The 26,093-nt window shown below is 38.6% G+C and overlaps 2 protein-coding genes across 11 annotated transcripts in view; one reads left to right on the forward strand and one right to left on the reverse strand.

Annotated features, from left to right (window-relative positions):
* LOC126871101 (disks large 1 tumor suppressor protein) overlaps window positions 1-26,093 on the reverse strand; it is a 529,262-nt gene that overhangs the window by 469,373 nt on the left and 33,796 nt on the right. Inside the window, exon 1 of one of the 10 annotated variants that reach the window (XM_050629532.1) lies at window positions 666-1,480. The exons of the other annotated variants lie outside the window; for them this stretch is intronic. Within the exon in view, the coding sequence (XP_050485489.1) occupies window positions 666-738 (73 nt within the window). The 5' untranslated portion in view covers window positions 739-1,480. Of the gene's footprint in view, window positions 1-665; window positions 1,481-26,093 lie in introns of those variants that run through there. 10 annotated transcript variants of the gene reach the window in all.
* Window positions 10,656-13,772, forward strand: LOC126871102 (facilitated trehalose transporter Tret1-like). The gene is made up of 5 exons (XM_050629542.1): window positions 10,656-11,168; window positions 11,317-11,607; window positions 11,693-12,238; window positions 12,774-13,216; window positions 13,614-13,772. Exons 1-5 carry the CDS (start codon window positions 11,105-11,107, stop codon window positions 13,686-13,688), a joined length of 1,419 nt encoding a protein of 472 aa, XP_050485499.1. The 5' UTR covers window positions 10,656-11,104; the 3' UTR covers window positions 13,689-13,772.

Here is a 26,093-nt window from a genome sequence, read left to right on the forward strand (position 1 = left end):
TCTAAATAAGTTTGGGCCCGTGTTAACGTCCGCTCTCTTCCGCCGGTTCGTTGCTCGTTTTGCACTCAGGCCGGCCGCCTTAAAATAACGCTAATCTCACCATTCTCTAAACTAATACGCCCAAGAATATACTCCATCGCTTAAGGATACTCGCTACCGAGCCCCTGATCGTTTACGTTCAACTACGAAAACGTATTTCACATGAAATGGATTCATGGTATTGCATCCTTCTTTTTGCACAAAGTATCGCAACCAACTTGCAACGGAACAACGTTACCTTTTCCTTGATCGTCTATCGACCGTAACAAAGAAACGGTAAGTAAAAGACAAAAATATGTTTATTTTCCGTCGTAAACTTTAAATCGTTTCTCGGACAAATACAAAGGACACGCTTACCGATGATACATATCAAATATATCAATATTATCGGATTCATCCGATTTCGTTTTTCGAGATATATTCGTAAACGTTGAAATCACAATTTTCAGAATAACTTCGGGAACCTTCCCGCTATCTGTAATCTTCGCGGTTAACCACGCGTTTTAAAAACGGAACAAATTGTATAAAAATTCAACAATGATAATACACAGAGAAAGGTAAAGTTGAACAAGAAGTTCAAGGATTCTTGACTACCAAGGGCTACAACGTACAAAAGAAGAACTTACGGTATCGTTCGAGGTAGAGCACGGTAGGCAGATAACAGCACATGCCGTTATCACCGTGCACGTGGGCATACATGTCTGCTAATTAACACCCGCCGGCGGTAACGCGTACACGAGAGTGTTGCCGTGGCCTCCGATGCTTAACAGAGCAAGCCTTCTCTGTCAATTCGGCGATCCACTCGACGATCCTTCACCGATGCCGGAACAACCGTATTCGGGTGATCGCGGATGCATGGTTGGTGACGGTAGGAACAGCAGCACGCTGCAAGCGGGTGTCCACGAGCAATACGCGTGGCCCGCGCACGCCGATCGATCGATCGATGAATCCTCGTCGTCGACCGGCTACCTTTTAGTGAGAAGCGAGACAAATTGACGCTGGGCCCACTCGCGTCGCTATTATACACCGCAAATAACGCGGATCGATCACCACGAGCCACCACCGTCTCAGTCTACTCGTTAAAACACCTTTTTCTCTCTTATCTGGAGCCGCGAGCTTCGATTCGCTCACCTCTCCTCGCCCAGTTTTACCATTCTTTCCCTTCTAATCACCAACGAAGAACACGGTTAAGTACGTGGCCGACTGTCTGTCGACTGGTAGAATTTCGAACAATTTTAATTGCGAATTCGAGGGTTTGATCTCAACGCGCCGCGGAACTTTCACAATCACCGGCTTCCTGCACACCGATCGTTTCATCGATGTGAATTATTCGAGTAACCGACGAATCGCAGAGGTAAAGATGTAGTTCGTTCCAGTTTCACCATGCACCAGTTTCACTTCGAAAGCACCACCAACTCGATATCTCATATAAATTCGTCGGTGAGAATGAAATCTGTTTTCTGGAAAAACATCGGATGAAAAATGACGTGTTTACGGGGTACGGTCTATCCACTTTATTACAACTTCATTCGCCTCTTTTGTTCAAAAGTCCAAAATTACACGCGATGGCAATGTCAAAGTTTGCGGTGGTTTTTAAGCTTAGTTTTTAACATGGAAACACGACACTGACGTTCTGTTGGCAATACGTAATACACCGTCCTCGGTTTTTCCGTTTAATCTTCCTACATGGATCATGACAGACTTTTTTCAGCCAGTGCCCCGTTTATTTTCCAAACGCCGGTAGTATAACGCCAGACCGCTTATTCGCCCAACTTTTTCAAACACCAATCGATAATTTCGTTAAAATTATTATCTTACCCCGAATCTAGTAAGCCTGTATAAAACATCGTTTCGTTATACCGCGATGTTACCCGATAAAGTTCATAAATAATCTCCTGATGTACAGATATCCCGATGAATAACAAACACGAATGGTTTATTCTCTGGAAGTATATTTACATCTAGTCGGTTGTTTAATCGTTTCTGTAGTCGCTCTTCTCGTATGGCTTAAGAGATTACAATCTCCGATGAGGACGCATCTTTGACGCTACGAACAATGACTTTATCAGCGTGAAAATGGAAGCTGGAAAATTTGGGCTGCAATTAACGCAATTTTCCCGAGAGGCTGGTTATGCAACCGCACAGAAAATGGTTGCAGTCAAGTGCATTTATGATGCCAACCACGAGCACGTGACTGATCCGTCTGAACCAGACACACGATTGATTTGCGAGATGAACACCTGTCAACGAGTTAATTGCACCGTCTATAGCAATTTCGGTTTCTCCATACCCTACTTTTTTTTCTTTTTTTGTTACTTTTTCTATTGTTGGTCGATTCGGCGACACTGAAACGATACGTTGCAGCGACGAAATTACACGCGTCAGCCGGAATTTCACGATACAAGGACGTCTGGATTTAATTCCCATTCCCATTAAGTAATATCGAAACTCTACGATTCTCGAACGCGTATTAGTTTGCAATTAATCAAGAAGTATCGTTTGTGAATGTCATGCGATCACGTTTCACTCAATTTGTTACATATCTCGCATAATAATGCAATTTTTCGGCGATATTATACTTTTTTCTTGTTTCACTTATTTCCTTTATTTTGTTTTCGTCGAAACGGTGACACGAAAAGTTTCTCAACGGAGTTAATTAGCGAGTCATTTTTATTCGATTCTGCGCATCGTAAAAACCAATCGACGAAATTAAAAAAGTTTTTCGCTTCGTGAAAGACTGATCGTAATTACGTACTGTTTAAAAGCCAGGTTCGATCGACCCTTCGAGTTTAATCGTCGTCGGTACTGCTTCGGAACATCGAATTTCTCTAAAGTTCTGTTTCGTAAATATTAGCTTCCGTTAAGACAAACTTATTCAATGAAGCATCGCACGCTATCCTGATGCGCAAATCCTCAATTAACCATTACATACTCGTGCCGTCAATCACGCAAGACAATGACATCCGAATTCCATAATACCGTCGATTACATCATTTCGAATTTTACCTAAACCGCGTTATTTTGCCTTAGAGCACGCCGAATTCTTGGACGGGAGAATCATTCGAAAAATTCGGTTGTTTAGGCGAATGCTGACAACCGACCAATACATAAATCTCTCTTGATATATGTACAAAATTTATGCCATAAATTTAGTTCGATCTCTATGAATACGATTTCCACCACCGAAAACTCCACGCAAGGTAAATATTTACTAACAGCTTAATCTTTTATACGAGTAAGAGGATTTTGATTTCAGGGGAACGAAACGCCGAGAAAAAAACCATTAATTGCTCAGCTCGTTATTTTTTACCGAGACGATGCGATGTGTTTGCTCCTTTTCGTAATAAATCGGACTCAAACCTTACAGACAGTGATGCAAACAATTTACATTTCCTCGGAAAGCAAATTTTGATAAGCATATGAGTATAGTATACGTGTTATCGAACGTAATGGTACGGTGATTCATCGTGCTGTTTATGATATATAGACCGGTAATTTTTTCTACGGGAGGCAAAGGCCATTAGTCGTGTCAAAGAACTTTTACGCCGATACATGTGCCGACTACGTTTAGAAAAGTTCAAACATCGAGTCAATAAAGGGACCATCGCAATTTCCGAGTATACTCCATCAAAGTATCCCAAAAGTTGTTAAATTCGGAATTTATTTTCAACGAACAATACCATTGAAATAAGTCTCGTCACGGATGAAAACCGTTTTCCCGTATATTTCAATATTCACCGTAATGTGCATACACCACCGACAACTTCAAATAACTTCAAAGCGAAACCAATTTGTCTCTACGAAAAAATCATTGAAGAAGAACAAAAATCTCCGATAAAATGACATAACTCGATCAAAGTGTCGTAGTAAATATGCGAAAAATATTAACGCTATCGCAAGATCGAGACGTTTCTCCTGTCGCAATATACTTTGATGTTTCGAAAACTGTTCTCGATCTTCTAAATAAATCGAGCTTGGATTCGTTATCCATTCAAAGAAACACACATCGCGATCACTGTACGTTCGTTAAATAACACATGTCACAGAGAGGACGTTAGTCGGAAAGTTAGTTCGTTTTTTAGTTTGTAGAACAGCTTAAAGTGAACACGCCGATACATCGATTCGAGGATCATCGAAGCAAAACATCACTTGTAACGCCGAAGAGCAAGATGTAATCACGTAAACTATCCGAGGCGATTAACACGTGAGTCAACGGCGTCGTCGACAGCATTCTTTGCGCGACATTCCGTCGGAATTTCATGGAAGCGGAGGCAACGCACATGGAACGCCCGCTCGGAGCGGCTTTAACCCGCTGACTGCCGGAGTCGCCCCTTTTCCAACCCCTTGACTCGTCCCGGACCGCCCCCCAAACCCACCTCCTTCCCTGTCCTCCTCCTCGGTCCCGCCAACTTCATCCACGACCTCTACCTTTGCCCGTACCTTCGCGAAATCCTTTCCTCCTCCGTTCGTACGTACACACGGCCGCCGACCGTGCCAAGTGTTCGTGCACCTTTCCATTTCTCCCATTAACAACGTAGAGCCTCGGCCCACGAGGAAAGAAATTACGACTTGACAGCTATACCTTAAATATGGCGCTTGAAATAATTAGCAGATGCAGCGTTGTTGGATGATACACGCGGCAAACAAATATCGGGGATGCGAGAAATAGGGTAGGTTCAACTGTTGTACTGTGAGCTACTTTATAGATATAGATATAGACGGTGTAGATGTTTAAAAACATTTTTAGCTTTTTTAGGAGGTTCGCAAAGTGTCATTATTTCGATAAATATCTTTGTGTTGTTTTATTATTTTTGGATACAAAAGTTAGCAACAAGACTTAAATGTCCCGGATTAAGATAGATCAAAGATTAACGGTAAGTAGTATTATACGATACTCGATCAGACATTAAGCGACAATGAAATTCACTCGTGTAAAACACTCGAATCTCGTTCTTTTCTGCACCTTCCTTTTTTCCTTTGACTACGGTTGTTACTTCGGATTTCTACGACATAATAGATAGCATTTTTACGGACTCGCCGATTCAAATACGAATAGGTAAATTTTACGGTGCCGTAACTGAAAAATCGTCGTTCTCTTTCGTCGTTGAGAAGGAGAATAGAGTCTTTTATGTTTCGAAGCTCCGCGCTATGAAACAAAACAAAAGTTTTCGCAACAACGACGGTAACTTCGTTACTAACGGCGGGGAAGTCATTGTGAAAAGCAATTACAGAGACGACAAACGTTTCGTATGACTGTATGAAAATACGACGAACTAGGGCAACTTGGTCTGCGCGGGAAAAAATTCGAGCGGAACACTTGCTAAAATTGGAAAACGCTTTATATTTAATGCTCGCATTCGCCTTAACCATTCTCGACGGTTTGATGCGATCATTGATCGAGCGCACGCGTGTAATAGGATAGAGCATCACGGAGAAGAGAAACACGACCGCTGTCTGTGTTTTCTTTCCTTCATCTCCCTCGTTCGGCACCCCCTCTTTTGCCATCTCCCTTTCTTCCGCTTCTTTTCTCGGTTTATCTTTCTCTCTCAGATGGAAAAGCGGCGCGAACAAATAATACGGGATGAAGAAAACGAGATAAAACCCCATGAAACGAAAAGACGATGGAAGAAAGCCATCCGCGAAGCCGACATCTCCTCGCTTCAGCTTTACGTCTTCCGTTGACTGGCCTGAAGAATCCTGCTTTCACGTCGAAAGTCTTCTTAACGAGAGTAAAGAAGAAAAAGAGCTGGCACGAGATGGAGAATATCCTTCGGGTACCTAATAGCTTTTTACGCCTTATTACTTATCATTACAGCTATCATGATGACGATCGACCTTGGAAAGAAATATGTACTAGCTTGATAAGATCACGCGATTATCAATGATGCAATGGACCAACCAGCTTCAGTTCGTGTTAAAGTCTTCCGGCAAATATGTCGAGACGCGAAAAATAAATATGTACCGACATATTTCGTTTAAGGAAGAGTTATGCTACAAATTAAGCGCGAGAAGCCCACAAAGATTTTAGCATTTGGGAAATTTGGTATATAACTAAATATCATAAACTAGAATTCCTAGACAATGGTATTTGCCTAAGTCTGATTAAGCTTCCTTAATCTCCTAGCCATTGCGGGGTTGATTTCAGGAGTCGCGAAACAATTCAGAGATACAATGCTAACAGAGAATACCATCTGATCGTTTTACGTGTTAAATTCAGTCTACAGTTGGCAAAAAATACACACCGAACATAGGCGACATTCGCAATGCAAACAACGCTAATCTTAGCGCATATATGGGCTCGTTCTTCAGCAAATATAATAAACATGTTATACAATATTGCGGTGTAAGTAATTTCTATTTGAACTTCTATTGAACAGACTAACGACCATTCGTCGTACTGTTTCGTAGCACGGATCAATCGGAAATATTTACAACAATTTGTATTTTCGTTGTTATCGTTGTATTTATCAAAGACTAATGAAATATTACAATGCCCAGTATTTTGTAAAAATTGAAACTCCGTGTTTATTTCACATTGCCTCGTCCGTGTACGTACTTGATGCCTTTGTTTATGATAAAGCGAATAAACTCAGCGAAATTGCGTTCCAGTTTTACGTAATTATTACTAAGCAATCTTTCTGCTGAAAAAAGATAGAATACAAAGAAAGGAGAACAACAAGGACAGAGAACGTAAAAATGAACCGATTTCAACGATCACTCGACGCTCAAATTTCGATGCGAATCTCGATTCTCGAGTGGAGCAAATCGATTGCGCGTCTCTTCGAAACGTCAGATCCCTAATACGTTATGAATTTTACCCCGCTTTGCTTCTTATTATCGATCAACAGAAAAAAGCTAGGCATCCTGAACGTTTCACCAAATCCTGACTAAAAGAAATAAAGAAACAAAACTGTCGGTGAAAAGGGAAAAGAATCTCTTGCATCTCTAACCGAGCATAAAGTGGAAAATATCTGCAGCCGAACTATACATAAAATGGCAAAAGAGAAAGAAAAAGTCTACTATTGTGTCTGACATCCCGTTATCGTATTTCGGAAAGGTCACCTAAATAATGTTTTATGAGTAAAAACAAGTTGAAAATCATTTTCAATTTAGCTCAATCGTGTTGAGATATATTTACGAAGTTCGTGACATAATAATACACGAAGTAAGTAATGTCTCGAAGCGATTTCTCGTTATGCTTTTAATTTCCAACAAAATGATCCATCCGTTAATTGTAGGAAAATAATAAGGACAGCTCTTTGAATTCTATTATTCAACACCGAAACTCAGTCTTAACTCGACTACTTCAAGCGAATCCGCTTATGACTTTGACGGTAATGATGAGTGTGCCGTAATACAATTACGAATTTAATTACAAAGAACGTTAATTACACAAACTATAAGCTTCGTTTCAATAGCGCATCGGATTTAGTTTACGAGATAAATCAATTTGCCTAATTCTTTCGTTACATAAAGTACGCATAATTGCGCTTCCGGGCGAAGCTAACTAAGTAATTAGTGAAAAGCAAATGCGAAAATGTGATCAGTATTTTGTCTTTATTTTTAAATTAATTTTAAAATAAATCCATCGCAAGAAATCTTGCAAGAGTGGGTCCCTAATCAATCTGTATGTAAATTAGAAAACTAATTTTCGAGAGATTTTATTTAATCCGTCTTTCGCGGCATGACAACGCGTTTGAGGTAATAAAGAGAAGAAAAAATAATTATCGAACGTATTAAATGAAACTATCGTGAACATGGCGTTTCCCAAATTAAGCGATTAGAAATTTTATCCATTTCTTCCATTATGGATTGCGAGAATAAAAAGCAACGATTTTTACACTTAATCATAGGATAATTTCACAGACGGTTTGACACTGTCGGAATCATAAAAATTCGACCGAAATGAAACGATACACGGTGTATAAGAATATCTCCTTGCCGTTGGCTCCCTTCCTAGCCATTACCTATTCCACGGCTAGGTTTTACTTTCAACCCTTTTCAACTATGGTTCAGCCCCTTCCTTTTACCTTGAGGAGTGATAGCTTTCGAAACGTTACATTATACACCAGGAACTCCTTTCGCTGGTACGCCAGTTCATCTTTGTCTCCCTTGGTTGTCGGATAAAACGCGAACGACCAGAAGGAAGTCGAAGAAGGAAAAGGAAAGAAAGAAAAACGACCAGGGCAAAGAGAAGGTTCGAGATGAAAGGGCAAGAAGAAAAGGGTAAAAAGAAAGTACAGGAAGAGGACAACGCAAAGGAGAAAGTAAGAAAAATATGGCAAGAGAATAACATACATGCATGTAGGTATATATATATATATATATATATATATATATATATATATATATATATATATATATATCGCTTATATATATATATGTACATATATGTTATATATATAATGTATTATCTACATGCGACTAGCATTACGAGCTTTAGTCTTCCTACGCCTATATCCACGTTTTCTGACGTATTTCGTCGTCTCCTTAAAAGTAAACTATAATATAGCCACTCGTACTCACACCCCTCGTAAGTATATCAGGGCCTTCTCTCCCTGACGGAACTAGAGACGTGAGCTGGATTTCCAAGATACCTCTGCTACGTGAGGTTTTGGCATTATAAATATTTTGCGAACTTGTCGTACCGGGGAACAAATTTCAATAATTTAAGTTAAAAGTAATCATGGTCATTCAAATGTTACTAACTTCTAATAACTCGTCGAGTCATAAATTGTCCGGAGACTTCTAAATCGAGCAACTCTCGGGACATGTACATATCTCGTGAAAATGTGTTGTAGAGGCTTGTTTATCCGATGCTTTGAGAAAAGTTCAGAAAACATCGTAAAAGACGAAAAGTGCATTTCGCAGAGACGAATACAGCGACACCGCTCTAAGAATAACCTTGCGAAATTATACGGAGCTTCCTGCGTAAAGTAAATAAAGGAAGTAGTAATCCGTGTACGACGATGGAATAGCTTTTCTCTCTGCAATAAAAGCGCATATAGATCCTTGGATCTTTGGCGAACCGTTGGGAACCATACGATCGCTCGAACTAACTTCGCAATCGACAAACAGGTTATAACTTTCTTTCATAAATCGGCAGAACAATTGTCCTATAAAAATCCATTCGAAAATTGGACGAGGAAATACACAAATTTTAATATCCTTTCATTTTAGTTCACTACGAACACTATGACAAGGCAAATTTCAAGCTTGAAGCTTTTTTTCACTTTGATCCTGCACTTTATCGATAAGATCGCAAGTACATTCGATAATAAGCAAAACTGATCAAATTCAATTATGCGATTCCCGAGGGCAAGTAATCCAATTTGCACATCATCAAGTCACGCGGTGAAACTAGTTCGAAGAGCCAGGCATACAACCGACCACATGTATCAAATATTGAAGTTGCTAGATTGCGCTGGACTGCCCTTAGGGATACCAAATAACTGACAGACCCTGAAAACCCTTGTCGAATCGCAGTTTGTAGTTAACCCTAATCTGCATGAAGAGACATAAGATTTCGAACGTTCGAAACGTCGTTCAACTTCCAAAGGAAATCCAGAACCAAGTTGGCCTCGTCACGCTGACAACTTCTCCAGTTTACAATGTAATTTGATCTTTATCTATCATACTGCTTATCTATCTATTCTTTTATCTATTTTTCTTTATTGTCTTTGAAAACACTAAATGATTTGTAGACAATTAGCATTTGAATCAAGTGCTAATTTACATTATTCTAGAAACTTCACATCATCTAAAACTACCATTGTTAGATTTTTTCCTTAGAATTCTAGAAGTTTGAAAATCATTATCACTCAAGGACTGGAAAATAAGTTTTCCTTGCAAGTATTTTTTAATTTCATAATTGCCAAAATACGTGCATACGACATGTCTGCGTGATGTTATTCCAATATGCACCTTTTTCACGAATATTTCACATTCTCAGGCGCAATACTATTACAACCATTCCCAAGAATGAACAGATATTTAAATTTCATCGATATACACATTGACTTCGACCGATCCTATTGAATCTTAAAATTATAACTTAGAAAATTACATGCATTCTTCGAGTAATTCTTCCTTTACGTACAACTGAAAATTCAGAAATGATGCAAAACGAAACATTGAAATTTATTACAAAAATCAAGAGCACAATGGATGAAACTAATAATATCAGCATGAGAAATACGTTGTATAAAAACCGTTCTTTTCGCAGGAACATGCTCCAAGCTTGCAAGCCGGCGCAAAAATGAAAACGTCAATTTAATAAAAGTTGAAAATATTTATTTCTATTCGTTTATTTCGTTCATTAAACTCAAGCAAATTCCAGTGTGTATTTTAATTATGCTTCTCGCCAGTCATCGTGCAATTTGGAAAATTGATTAACGCGTGACCATAAATATTTCGTTTCGTGTAATAGCACGTTGAACCGTATTTCGATCCAATCTTCATTTCTATTAAAGTCATGAAGAACCTCATTTTCATGCCAAAATCGATATTAGCAGCGCAATAACACATATGAAAACATAATTCGTTGTTAATTAGAGCGGTTCTCAGTGGTTAAAGTTTTCTGTTTTAACTTTTTGTCGTGGGAAAAGGCTGAAAGTACACGTACATGAATCGAAGCTGAATCATTGAAAACTTAGCAGTGTTTCTCTCGATAAACAACAACCATCCGTTCATAATTACTTCCATAACGATGCTCGAAATTGTTAGAGAGCCAGATTCTATTCACATTGCACATAGTACAACGTTGTGCAATCAGTAGGTTGCGGTATACGATATTCGAGGCAGTCCAAAAATTCGATTGAAATATTACACGCGAATGCACGCAGTTTCCGTATCGCTGATAGCGAAAGCTTCATGACGAATCATGTCTCACTGCTAAGATACCGAGCGCCAAATATTTATGAGAGGCGACGATCCGAAAGAGAATGCGAACTGAGAAAACAGGAAAATATAAATCAATTAGAAGAACGAATCCGCGGTAGTGACGAACCGGTGCGGCGGAGAGCCGTCAGAAGTATTCTTGCGCTTTATCTCGCTCAACGCATCCATGAAACTGAAGGCAATAGAGGCTTTTCTCCGTGTGTGGCCACAATGGGCCACCTGTCTGACAGGTTAGTCGACAGTTCTACATTTCTGTGTACGTTGCATTATCCTTGTGTTATTTTAGTTAGACACAGATATCGATGTTACAAAAATATTATGTGATCGTCGCACGTTTCGCGTGAATTCATACAACATCAATTAGGGATTTCATCATAGTGGCTCTAATGGCTATCAGTATTGGACTAACGATCGGTTGGACGTCCCCTTTCCTCGCACGCTTGACCCTGGAAGACTCGGAAATACCTATAACGGATGAAGAAGGATCATGGATCGTTTCTTTGTTACCATTTGGACGTTTATTCGGTGCTATCGGCGGTTCCGTCACCATGGAGTATTACGGCAGCAAAAGATCTCTGTTAATGTCTGGAATTCCTATTATAATAAGTTGGATTTGCATAATATTTGCTAACTCGGCATTTTGGCTTTACGTATTCAGAGTTAGCGCAGGTAATTTTTATTCGACGTTTGTGGTAGATCGCACATGTATCTTGTCACTTTAAGTACATACAATTATTGGAAGATAATTTTTTAGGTATCTCTTTCGGCATGTATTATAGCTGCTTCGCCTTTTACATAGGCGAAATAGCATCAGCCAACATCCGTGGTGCACTGGTCAGCACAATAGTAAATGGGATGCCATTTGGAACGTTGATCGGCAACATAATGGGCAGTCATGTGTCGATGATGTGTTTTGGACTTGTAAGTCTAGTTTTGACCATCTGCTTCATGACGGTCTTCCCGTTGCTACCACAATCGCCTCACTATTATGTGCGGCAGAATAATGCGATTGAGGCGAAGAAAACGATCCAATGGTATCACCGAAAATCAAACGTGAACGTCGAGTTGGAAATAATCGAGGACTTCGTGCAATCTTCCAAATCAACCAACTTCCGCGACAAAATCAATCAGGTTATGGAAAGGAAGAATAGGCGCGCGTTCTATATGATTATATTGTTGTTCATTTTCATGCAACTCAGTGGGTTAAACACCGTGACATACTATATGGAAATAATCATAAGAAGCGCGAAAGTGACGTCGCTGGAGCCGGCGACCGTCGTGATCATCTCCACTGGAATTGGTACATTTTACACAAAGAGGATAATTTCTATGCATATATGTTTCAAGATAGAATAGCGTTTCTTTTTATTCCGATATAATCCGTGAATTTTCGAAATAGTTCAGTTCTCATTTTAAAGCTATGTTTACCCTGGATGTGTATTCTGATGGGTATGATACGTTACATTTTCCATCTTGTACAAGTAGCTTTAAAATTCATTACGTTGCCAACTATTATACATTATCCATACCGCTCTATATTATATTAAAATGCTTCTTTTTTAGTCATAAAACGACATTTAGATCAAAAATTTAATAAAAATGTACTTTTTAGCTTCTTCTGCTACGTTTTACATGTATATATAAATTCATTTCGGTCTTTAAATGTTTCATTCGTCAGAGCGACAGCTCGCCAGAGCACGCATCCACTGTTGCCATAACTTAAGACGTCGAAAGAAAAGGACGAAACTTTCTTTTTGCCCTCCGGTTTATTTCTCCTCTTCTATTTTATTTCGAGGATTTTCGAATCAATACAGGATACGATATTCGCATTCCAGGTATAGTGATCGGCTGGATCAGCGTGTATCTGATCGATCGATGCGGGAGAAAGGTTCTCATTGCGGTGTCATGCGGCTGCGTAATCATCGCGATGGTGCTTCTGGGATTACACTTTCTGCTACTGGAGCAGAATTTTGAACCAAAAAGTCTGGAATGGCTGCCGATCCTAGCGATGATACTCTTCATGATGATGTCCATCGGTCTGATACCGGTTCCGAGCACCATACTCAGCGAGCTTTTCCCAGACGATTTAAAGAGCATCGCCGGATTCACTGCCAGTATCACGTCCGCGTTATTCGCGTTCATCTGTAGTAGAACCTACCAACCGCTCATCGATCTCATGTCCGAAAAATACGTATTCTGGATGTACGCGATAGCCATGACCGTCTGCTTGGTATATTCGATCACCGAAATGCCCGAGACCAAGGGGAAGACCTTGCAGGTAATTTTTAACTGATTCACAACGTTCACGATCTTATCAGATTATTGCAAATATTCTGTCGACGATGTGATATTTGTAAAGGGGAATTTTATGTCTTTGAAGAAGCACTGTTTTAAATATTGTACAGTATATTCGATTTTATTAATTTATTATTTATCCAGGCTCGAAGATAGATTATATATTTGAAGCGGCGTATGAGATGATTCAGTAGATATTCATCAAAAATTTGCTAATTCGATTCTAATAGAAAAGATGTCAAGTTGGCTCGCGAGAGTGTGGGTAATGACAGAATGATGTAGTAGTCTGTTCCTGTTGTACAAACAGTGGACGAATCAGTCATTGTTCAGTTTCCCGTTGACGTGGTATTAAATAATCGATATCGATATAATGTTGACAGGAAATACAGGACATGCTAGCTAGCGAGAGTAAAAAAGGAGGAAGCAGTTCGGAAATAACAAGAACGGTACGATAACAGACTGTATTGGAATAAAGTGTGAAGTAAAGGTGATCTCAATAAAAATAAATGATACTTCTACGAACGAATATTTTAATTACTCTTATCATATACCTTTATCACATATACCGAAAATGAAAGAAATATATAGTGTTGATTATTATATAAAATAATCAGTCATATATACGGAGATTTCAATTTCTCCATTACTCAGCGAATTGTACGTAATTACACGTATCTTATCTTATCACAAAAAGCCACTAAACAACAGTATTTCGCAAATAACCACCAGAGAACTTAATCAGGCAATGACGTGAAGAATTATTAAGGAATTTTGCAATTAAACATTAAATTCCTACAATATATGCACAAAAAAGATATATTAGACAACTGATATTATTACTTTCATTTGCATCATAAGGGATCGTTAAATTCAAAATCAAAGCTGAAGACCTGTAAACTATACTTAAAACTCCAGGGTGTATTTTATTTCGATCGTTTTAGTCTGTAAACATATTATTTGAACAAAAAGAATTTAAAATAAATATCAAACAGTGTGTTTGTTCAACTATGTATTTATCTTGCAACTATATGGATAAAAGAAAAGCTCTTGCTAATCTCGCAATTCATGTAAAAATAAAATATTAGCTCAAATCAAACATAGCTCAGCTCGTTAGCTAATTAAGCTATGGAATTATATGTGTGTCAGACAAATGATATTACTGATAAAAATGATTACACTTTCATTATACGCAACAGGAACCATACATTCCCACTTTACAAGTAGCAGAGATTCGTATATAAAGAAGAGCCAGAAGAATATTTGTATTTTCTGCAATGAAATATTTGTATTAATAATATTACTGTTGTTATTAATATTACTAAGTATATATCACGCGAGATTAGAATTGTAAATTAGAATAGAAATAAATAAGAAAGATAGAATTGTAAATTACGTCAGTTTCCAATTATCAGACTCTTTATTTTGACATATGCTGATATTACAATCTTCCTGTTTAAACAGAGCAATTTCTATAACAGTATCGAGACAGGACAAACAACTACAAAGTATAATTTATGATATTAGTTAGTAAAACGTGTTATTACCGTAGAAGTGATTGCTTTCATTCGAGCAAGACCCCCCATTCTACCCCCCACGTCTTTTGTTTCTCGTGAAAAACTAAAAAATGGAAACGTGGAAATCTCATTCCCGAACATATGATAGGATATATAGGAATAATGCACGCATGCGTGATGTTATCTGCATTTATGTAATCTGTTTCACTATTTTCAAAGCTATATAATTTTGATGTAAGTAATACATCTGTCAGCTGCTCCTTACCTTCGGAGGACTCATCATGACTGAGGCAAGAAGTGAGAAATTAAAGAAAAAAGTGTTCTGGCCGCAATGGATCGCTGGTTGCGGAGGTATTAACCAATCACCAATTAACTTTTCGAAATGCATATTGCGCAGTAATATTAACAATGTTGCAGTGGCCGCGAAACATCCAGATAAAAGGAGAATCATAATTTTTAATTTTTCTTACAGTCTGGTTGTTGATAACGGAACTGGGATTAGTGGGAGGATGGTCGTCTCCGTACATCAACTACTTAACTTCTGCAGAATCTACATTTCCGGTGACACTATCGGAAATATCGTGGGTGGTGTCGTTATTCAATCTGGGAAGATTTTTCGGTGCTATCGGAGGCGCTATATGCGTCAACTACGTCGGCAGCAAGACAACAATTACGATCAGCACTGTGCCCATCTCGCTTGGTTGGCTGTTCATCATCTTGGCTAACAGCGTGGAGTGGTTATACGTCTCGAGATTTTGCAGTGGCATCAGCCTAGGGATAACTTACAGCTGCTATTCTATATATCTAGGGGAAATAGCGGATCCTAGCATCCGAGGAGCGTTGATGGCACTAGGCACGAGCGGCGTAGCGACAGGAAACTTTATAATGAGTGTTATGGGAGCGTATTTGTCGATGACTGTATCAGCCATGATAGCCTTAGTTTTTTGCCTTTTGCTAATGATTCTTTTCATCTGGCTGCCAGAATCCCCTCATCATTTAATTGAGAAAAGCTTGGACGAGAAAGCAAAATCATCGATTCAATGGTACCATAGAGACTATGACGTAGAATCGGAATTCATGGACTTACGAAAGTTTGTTGAAAATGTCAGTAAGCAAACGTTAACAGACTCTCTCAGGGAGTTAAAAATTGTTCATTTCCGTAAGTCGATTATTATTGTTACGATTCTTACCGCGTACGCTCAATTGAGCGGAATCAATAACATTTCGTTTTACATGGAGTCGATCTTCACGTCCGCAAAAGTTAGCGTGATGGACCCAGCGCAAGCGGTGATAATAGTGATGGCATGTGGTATCATTGGATGTTGTTTATCAATGTTTTTAATGGACAGACTTGGGAGGAGAATTCTTATGGTCATATCGTGCACTGGAATCACGTTATCTTTAAGTCTGTTAACGGTCGAGTTTCAATTGTTAGATTTTGGTTTTGATTCAAAAACAGTGGAAGGACTAGCGATTACCGGAATGATAGCTTTCTACATAACAGTTTTCTCGGGTGTTACTCTCCTACCACCAACGATGCTTGGCGAACTCTTTCCTCCTCATCTAAAGTGCATCGCAGCATTTATTATCAGCAGCACAGCCGCCGTTGTCTCTTTCATCTCAACCGTCACTTACATGCCGCTGCTTAATTTTCTGAACGAACGATATTTGTTTCTATTTTATGGCCTGTTAGAGGCTACGGCTATACCATTTACCTTGATCTGTGTACCTGAGACGAAAGGAATGTCCTTGCAAGAAATTCAGGATCAACTGACGGGGAAGAGTAAAGCTTGAAGTATATCTAGTGTTAATAAGACTAATCTCTCTCGTGAGCAAAATACGGAACAATTTATAATCTCTAATTGAGTTATTATATGAACGTATAAATATTTTACAAGGGCGCAAATACGAATACTGTAAATATCAAAATTCGAATACTCGCTTTAAATGTAGACAATTACTTTTTTAAATAAACGTAATATGGATTGTGTTATTAATGTGTTATGAAACTGAAATTATTACTTCGTAACTAAAGACTGTACACGGAATACGCTTTCTCGAAGATTGTCTCTCAGTTCAACAGATATTTCATTGGAACCGATGAAAGCGCATCTCAAGGAATTTTCTAGTGCATCCAGAAACGACGGACGAACGTTGGATAATAGAAGAAAAGGTCGCGATGCCTGTTGTTCTTTTGCTTGCCATTCTTCCTTTAACCGAGAAACGATGTAGCTATTTCTCTTTGGGGCGGACACACGCCGCCGTAACGTCGACGATGGAACTCGGCCAGTTTCATATTTTACAAGACGATATTTCAGCCGTGCTGGCTACGCCAACAATGTTAAAGGTGACACGGTCCCATGGTGGCATTGCTGAAAATTGGACACTGCCTTATCTCGCCCGGGTCATTGCACGATGACTGTTCTTGATATCCTTATAAACATCAGGGCATCGATACAAATTTACGATGCGACTTTTTTTTACTATTAAATGATACGAGCGTGTATTACAAAGAAGCTCTGATAATAAATATCATTAGTACCAAAAACTGTCACCGATTTCGCAAGCTATCTAGCTTTTACAAGCATTGCGAATAACACAAGAACTATATTCCGCAATAAAAGAAATATAAGAAAAGACAATTACAATAAAAAAAAATTATTTATCATAGCGTATTAATGATACAAAGCAGAACGTATAAAATTACGTTATGTTATATTTCCGTGATGACGAACCGAACATCAACGCGGCGAATTAATTACTTAAACGTAACTGTTATTTCATAATAAATGTTTCACGTATCGCGCACACATCCGCTGTTCCTCCGGGCGTATGTGACCAGTTATCATTTTAAATTGATTACCGTGCAACCCAATTGCGTTTCGAGAGTTGCGTGAACCAATAATTCTTTGATCCATCCAGGGTGGAATAATGGTCACGGAGCCGACTTTGCCCTCTGACATGCGCCAACGCTGTTAAGTTATAGCATTTAGCCCGATTCAGATTTACGATAAGCCGATTTCCGGAAAGAATATTCTGCAGAATAAAATATTATAGGAATTATTGTAATTAATATCATGTCCATATCGAGAAAATGTATCAAGCTTTTAACAGCACCTCTACAGTTATCTGTCCGCTTCATGAAATATTCATAAATATTCACTTTTTGCTTTGGTTTACTATTGTGCGAATATTTTTTCCTCAGTTTTCTTACTCTCTTTTCCTTTCCCTTTATTTCCCTTTTTATTTCTTGTAGTCGTAACGATCGTTACAGTTTAGTGGATGTAAAAGAAGCAAAAAAGGTACATCGTAAACGGGGCGATTATCGCTCGAAACTAAAGTGGAATATTCAGGATAATAGAAGCTGAATGTTCAATGTTGAATACGTTGAACCGGAAATAAAGTGTCAGTTTGCCGATTTCATAACTCTCGATTCTATTCGATTATATTCGCCAAAGTTGTACACTAGATCGATCTCGGTAAGCAGATAAACTTCGTTATAATCGTTTAAATTGTAATAAGCTTTAGCGAATATATGTAGCTGGATATTAATAATATTCTTTAAGAATTTAACGAACGAATTAATATAAGGATCATGTTTAAGACAACTTTTAGAAATTTCCTTAATACAGTCCACTCACTTAATATATATGTAGTACAATTTAAATGCAAAATCGATCGTAACGAGCCAGAAAACTACAAGAAGAACTAACGCAATTAAATAACTGCATTTTTTCGTTTTATTGTAGAAAATAGGATGATGCCACTTTAAAGCTTTCTCGGGAACAAACAAGATAGTTTATCGTCACGCGGATATAAACGCTTCTCCCGACAGAGCCCCGGAAATTGTACGCTTTAAAGCAAGCATTGTACATCACTGGCTTTCTTCAAGTTCTATACGATTGGTGGTTTCGAAACCGGCGGGACATACATTCACATTTAACCTGTCCATATATATTAAAAGTATTATCAGAATTGCTCATTTTAAAACAATATCTTTAAATTTGTAAGTTCCCCCGCTAGATTTTATCCGACACGAGGCGAAATTGCTTCATTCTATATTTCCACGCTTATGCCAATTATAGAGAAATTTTCATACTATATAATGTATTGAGCATGTAATAGCTATTCGAACACTAACTCAATCGTTCTCCTATATGCAGGTCGTCTCTATGTTCGTTTCAGAACTCCTAATCGCTTTAAAGCTGTCTACAACTAAACCGAGTCAATTATCCTGTCAACTCTCTGCTCTGAATCCTCTTACTTGATCCCAATTACAGCGCTACATTTGGTAATACCGTACGAAGTAATTATTTCTAAACTTTCGAATTCGTAAAATATTCAAAAATTTCCCGATTTAACTTTAGATTAATTTCTAAAGTCAGTGAGATAAATTTCATCATTTCATAAATGAAGTTTGCGAACCTGTTCGCTTCGATTACAGTCCGACCATTCGAAATCGATGAAAAAGCATACTTTCGGTTGCTGTGCCAGAAACGGAACGATAGGACCATTTATTTCATTCGCTAGACATGGCACAGTAGTTTAATTTACCTCGACAGGAGTCTTGGGGCGAGATACAACACAAAAGCACGCACAGGCTAACGACGGAAATTATTATCGTTTCGCTATAGTCGAACGTAAATAAATTTACTCAACTATATTGTTTAATCTTAATTGTAGACGACATTATGGTACGCTGGAACTGCAGAGAAAGCAATCAAATTTCAAAAAAACATTATAAGATATATCAGCACGATTCTTTGTATTAACACGATAAATCCACTATGAGACATTCTGCATATCATCATTATCTCGTTAATTAACGGCTCTACAATTTAAGCATATATATACTTAAGTTGTATATATTGTTATATATATAACTTAATTAATTAACTTTCGAATAAATTATTTCAATCAAATAGATTTTTGTCATTATCTGTAGAGTTCTGAATATTTATATAAGATCCTGGAAATTATCATATTGTCTAACATGGCAATTACAATGATCATTGCATCAATTACAGACTAATTTTACGGATTAATTTCTTCAGATCACTTTGAAAACCACACTCGTGTTCCGAAGAAATACAATTACTTTTTCTAGAAAATCAAACATGATAGGATTTCTCAAGGCTTCCAATTTTATCAGAACACGGGGAAGAGGCGCAAAGAAAAATCATGCATACAAGCTGCAATAATGGAATGCCTCCAACTTTCGGTCAATAAAGGAGTTCTGAAGACAATTTTGCAATGCAATAACCCTTCGCGCCGTGGCAATCGACAAAGTTTTCCCCGAAGCCTTGCCTCCTCCACGTTCGCGTACCTACCCGACAATCTTAAAATTCAACGAACCTCGAGGAGGATCGTTTTTCAACCAGACAGAGGATACCTGTCCCTGATTTTTGCCTCGCCGAACCGTTTCGTGCAGGACCAAGTTTGATCGGCCATAAAAAAACAAGAAATCCCAGGCCATTGGCACTCACGATTGGAATCGCTTCTGTTCTATTCGCTTTGCGCGACAAGCTGCGACAAGCTACGGCAAGCGCATGTCGCGTCACGTGGAACGTGAGAACATGGCCTGCGAACGTGCGAACGCGGCCAACGAATTTTGATTTTTATCCCGAGTCCTCATTCAAATGCCGCACTTGTGCGTCGCGTCGCGTCACATCGCACGTCAACGTCTTCTCATTTGCACGTGAGAATGCCCGCATTACCCAGGCACAGAAAAATAACGAAGAGAATTCAAGAACAAAAAAAAAAAAAAAAGATGGAAGGCGATATCGATCGCAGCCCGGTTTAAGAGAAATCGAATTTCGAATCGAAGTAATTTTTTACCGTTGTCTCAAACTTCGTCCTCCTGCATAATGTCCTTTCTCCTTTCTTCGTTCGTGAAGTCGAATATTATATCGCAGAGATACCAAGAAAGAAGTTCGCCTAATAAACTTCTCCGAACAGTCAGCGAGTGGAGCGCGATGAATCTAGGAAGATATCTAGTGAAAAGAGGTTTGGGAAGGGAGTTTCAAAGAACAGGATGATAACGCGAGAAAGTAGCGGTCGTACTGTGTCTCCCTGGCGGGTTCATTGAAATATTTAAACAAAAGGAATCGGTGGACTATCGCGACGCGCCGGGACGTTCTAGCAACGGTGAAGTTCGATGCACCGCATCGACCCGACAAAATGTAGGCTAGTAGTATGTCACGAAAACGCAGGAATTGGTTGGTCGCCAAGTCGCGGATAGTCAATGGAACGAAGATAGGAAGGGGAACGAACCGCTAGGTCTGTAACCTAAATTCTCTCGTAGCGCCGACTTCCAGCGATCGCTTTGAAGCAACCTATACAGCTTCCGTTGGATCAATGATACTTGTGGTTAACTGTACACAATGTTGCATTGCGATAGACCATGCCTCTGGTACGTGGTATCATAATACTCTTCGTGGCAGCTCGCGACTGTTTTACGTTTTGAACAATCGAAGCAAAAAAACATTCATACAGAAACTCAGTTGCAAAGCATACATCCAACAAAACCCACGAATTAATCCAAATAACGCGATCGAGCGCAAAGTCGAGCCGGTTTCTCGTTGCGCACAGAGTAGGACGAAAAATTCAAATACCTTTTGTTTTCACCGATAAAGTATATCGAGCGAAAACCACTATCGATCGCACCGTGAATGTCGTACTTCGGAGATTTATTTGTGCGAATCGTTGGATTACTTTGTGTCAACAAGCTGAACGGCCAGCTTTGTCTTTCTCGTTATTAATCATGTTATAATCCCCTTATATCATTCTATAATTTGTCGATTTAATAAATATGTTTAATATATTTTACGTATTTCAATTGTGCAACGCGTACAATATGAATTTTTTTCGCATCGTTTCCACCCGTGTAATATGAAATTCTTTGTTATCGAAGCTCGATGAATATGTTTAATAATTTTTATGATAAAATAAAAATAACGACTGCTTTAAAAAAATGCGAGGAAGCAGCGCAGATGCGTGCACGGCGGTCTTCGCCCGAATATTTATCCGAATGAAATAAAGTTGCAGGAAGTAAATAGAACCGAGCATTCGCAAGAGATTGCTTGCGAAATAATAGCCATAACAGTCTTGCGTCTCGATGTCTTCGTTCAGGTATATCGACATCACTTTCCAGTCTTCTATTTTTTCTTGCGTTTCTCTGATCCAGTTTTCCACGTTGTTTTCGTAAACTATACCATCCGCATAAATTAGGAAGAGCATCTTACAGTGGCTCGTAACTTCGTTTAATCTTCAGCCAACTATTTAAACGATTAGAAGAAGAGGAATAAATTATCCTCTTTCAGAGAATTTCCATACCATCAATACTTTATCGACCAGGCATTTTTAACGCGAATAATGATTTGTTAGCAGCAGCTTTTTAAGGTAGCGGAGAGAAAAAATTAATCGTGTTTTTTACATCGCTGTATTTTTTTAAATGAATTGAAATATTGGTATAAAAATCTGAAAACATATTGAAGAGCTTCTAATTGCCGTTACTGCGTTGTTTATTTAACGTTATTTGAAATATATTTTACGTTTTTACATCGTAATGTAATTATTTCATATAGGTACAGTCAATATGAAATGCGATCGGAATGCTTCATCGTTGCCGCGTTGAAATAAATAAAAAACAATAAAGTAAAAGCAAGTAATAAGTTCCCCTACATAAAAGAATAAAGAACAAATGGATATATTCTCTTACTTGCATTGTGTATTTTTACCTGCATTACGTATGTTACGTAATTTTAGAAAATGAGCAGGTGCAAGAAATGAGGTAACATTTGGAAAAGGCCGAACAAATCACCCGTTAGTCTCGATATGTCCATCCCGTGGCCTGTATACTTCGCAAGCTACATATATGATTACCCTAGCGGAAAGTGGTCGAAGAACATGTTACAGGGCCTATGAGGATATTCCTTTAACTCTCGTAACTTTTCTCCTTCTTTTGCCTTTTAGACTTTCTCCTCGCGTGCATCGTCTATATACCGTGAAAGATGAAATATGCCCGAACCCTCTGGAGATTCCTACGTCAAACTCGATCGCGAAAATCCTTCGCCCTACATCATCGAAAGCTGTTTGAACAGACAAATTCTAAACCATGAAAATTCGAAACTCGATTCGCTTAATTACTCATCCTGCGAACTTCTACTTTGCAACCTTCAGTGTTGACTGTTTTTCAATTTTCATGGGAAACATTGCGAGCGGTGCGCGCTATTGCTACTTTTTCGGCAAAATTTTTTACTGGAAAGCAGAAACCACGCGCTTTGAAAATACAGATGAAGGTCAGCTTGTCCTTTTTTTCTTCCTTTTTCCTATAGTTTGCAATTTTTACGCAATCGGCGCCGCTTGAAATGCTGATGCAAATTGACAAAATCGAATTTCGGAAATTCATGTAAACAAGATATAAACATGTTTCTATAATTTGTTAATAGGATTTATCTTTACACGTGATCGTGTACACAGCGGAATAAGTTAGCCAGATACAAAATGATAATAATTAAAGATATTGTACGCTTAAACGTTATCTATATAATCATCAATAGAGATTGATTACGCAGCGACTACACACCGTAGGTCTGTACAGATTGAATATTAATCGACTGTGTACTATCATTGCGATCTATGAATATGCATAACATACCCACGAATAATACAATTATATTTGCTACACTATGTAACTGTCCAAATGTCTTTTCAAATATGAGAATAGCTTTTATATTTTATTTTTCTAAATATCGAATACATAGCAGTACAGCGGTAATGCGTTAAACAGTGGTTACGATCGATCGACGTAATAGCAAAGGGTTCAAAAACACAACAAATGCCAGGTAAAGCACTAACCTGTCAGCCATTGCCCGAGCCATGCCCACCGAGAATAATTACGGTGCATTTGCCATTGGGAATCAAGGGAAACAAATGCCGCTGACTGTTGAAGAGGTCATTAAATGAACAATAACTTTTGCAGTGATACGATCGATGAATAAAGTATCTATAATAATCGCAGATGAAGAAGATAGTATTACAACGAAGGCTTCACGGGCTTCTAATTTGATATTCCATAAACAAATGCCCAATATTCTCTTTGCTTCTTTCAATGAACCATCGAAGAAAAATTATGTTTCCCATTCATACGTTTCGAAAATGAAAGTGTTCAACTGTTTACTCGTACCTACTGTTAACAAAAATTCAGTATCCGTGGAACAAACGCGGATATTTTCGTTTGACAAAGACACAAATTTCAGTATTTTGAAGAAGAGAAAAGATTTCATCCATTGCTTCGAGAAAAAGAATACTTGCAAGAAAATAAATAAAATTTGAAAACACGTATGCGAGGAAAATTTAGTCAATTGTTGATATCTGAGCAAAGGAAACTTTTCAATACCGATCCTCCCTTCCTTCCGCGCTACCTAGAATCTAATTTCTTCAGCTTGCAGGGAAGAGCTATCAGAGAATGGAGAGTTACAAAGCTTGCGAAATAAGCTTGGCAGATCGCCGTAACGTTACTCGAAAATGACGCAGATCACAAGAAAAGAAAAGACTGGACCAGGCTGATACGACGGCGAAAAAGAAAGGTTTGGCGACTTTAGCGAGCTCTGAACCGATGAAAGCAGCGTCGTTCTCTGCTGGATGCAGGCTGAAGAGACTCCACGGTTTGCCACTTGCACCTCGAGAGCTTTGCTTGTCTCTAGAACTCTCGAGCACTTGTTTAACAGACGGTAATTCTACGGTAATACAATGTCTTTTAGTCCCGTTTGCGGGCAGTGTTGCTCGCTACAGGGAAAACAATACCCTAAAAGGTACCAAGGTTCTCAGTAAGAATTTTGTTCGATAAATTTCTCGCGTCCTTGCTTTGCAATTATTTGTTACCGTAAAAATGAAAAAAATTAATTAAGGCAAGAATTCGTTTCGTTCAAGCAAAACTGCACTGGTAAAAAATTGTTCGTTACGTAAGCGAGTACGAATTATATAAATAGCGTATGTATTTCAAAGAGAAATCTCAATAGAACTGCGGATGGTCGTGTTTCGATGGCGTCTGTGGATTTGAGAAACACGTTTAACTTTCGGCCTGGCTACGAAATCACTCGAAGCCCTTGGGCCAAGAGTCTACTCAACTCTATACACCAAACGCGGCCACTCCGTATCCAGATTTCAGAAAGAGCACATATCATAACCCGAAATGCGTTGGTATCTTCTCGCGTCGCGGTTTCACGTCATTCACCTCTTTCAACATCTATATTTATAACTGGATCCTATATCTAGAATTATTCATCTTCCACGTATTTATTTACGACTGTTACCGCAGTTACGCTCTTCGCTCACGAAATTCCAGCATCCAATTTAAAAATTCTTAGAAACGTTCGATAATCTTCTTCGATGCGCGCTTAGTTACTCTCGTTTCTCGAACTTCGCTTTCAGAAGTTTTTCTACGGCCACGTTTAAATGTTTTCAGCGCGGTTGCCCCTTCTTATCATTGAAAGTCCCTTCCCGCTGGTATATATCGACGTTCGTAGATCTCTATAGTCCCTGCATTAAAAGATAGCGATAAGTCTGGAAGATTAAATTTATAAGAACCTACGATCATAATTCGCCAGCCGGCCAACGAAAAATGGTCCGCTATAAATTAACCCTCGAATTTCCATCGAGTTCGGTTCAACGAGAAAATATACTTGGCCCTAAATCTAGCGCGAGCACATTTTTAAAACGCTTAATTTAATCCCGTGAACAATCTCACGGATCGTTCCTCAATCTGGGGTGTTTGGAGGGCTTTTAAAGCAGTATACGCACGACCTGTCGACTGCTTTGTGCCGATTACGATTTATTAACTACGTTCGTCAACAACTGCGCGGATTACGTCGAACGGTAACAAAGCAGCCTTTGAACGTACTGCTTTTATGCTTCAAACGTGAAAACACAACCGTGAAAATTTAATGGCGAAGGAAGTACGAAGATGTATAAATTGAATCTCGACTATCTGGACGAATATAAAGTTGGAAAAGCTAATTGTAAGAGTACTTCATTGAATACAGCTGTGATAATCATCGTAAAATTATTGGAATTGCCGTAAACGTAGCTAGCCTATTATCTGATAATTGTTGCTATAATATAATCGTTTGTATTTTATTCTACATCAAACATCATTAGCTATAAGATTATATAATAAATTATGCAATAAGTTTACCGCGTGCATGTTAGTTTTACAATGCTGGAAAAGATCGTTTGAAACATGAATAATGTGCAAATGCTATTACAATGGTACGTCGGATAGAAGAACGAGCAGTATGAGAATAAAACACGAATAATAAAATAGACAACACCGAAAAAAATAGG

Source organism: Bombus huntii, chromosome 11 (assembly GCF_024542735.1).
Source record: "Bombus huntii isolate Logan2020A chromosome 11, iyBomHunt1.1, whole genome shotgun sequence".
NCBI lineage: Eukaryota > Metazoa > Arthropoda > Insecta > Hymenoptera > Apidae > Bombus > Bombus huntii.

What these genes read in the sequence shown, in the direction of transcription:
- LOC126871102 (XM_050629542.1), top strand. Translation starts at nt 11,105, where the DNA reads ATGAAACTGAAGGCAATAGAGGCTTTTCTCCGTGTGTGGCCACAATGG. An exon ending in GATCATCTCCACTGGAATTG is followed by an intron (nt 12,239 to 12,773) that starts GTACATTTTACA and finishes TTCGCATTCCAG; the next exon opens with GTATAGTGATCGGCTGGATC. An exon ending in CCAAGGGGAAGACCTTGCAG is followed by an intron (nt 13,217 to 13,613) that starts GTAATTTTTAAC and finishes TAATGTTGACAG; the next exon opens with GAAATACAGGACATGCTAGC.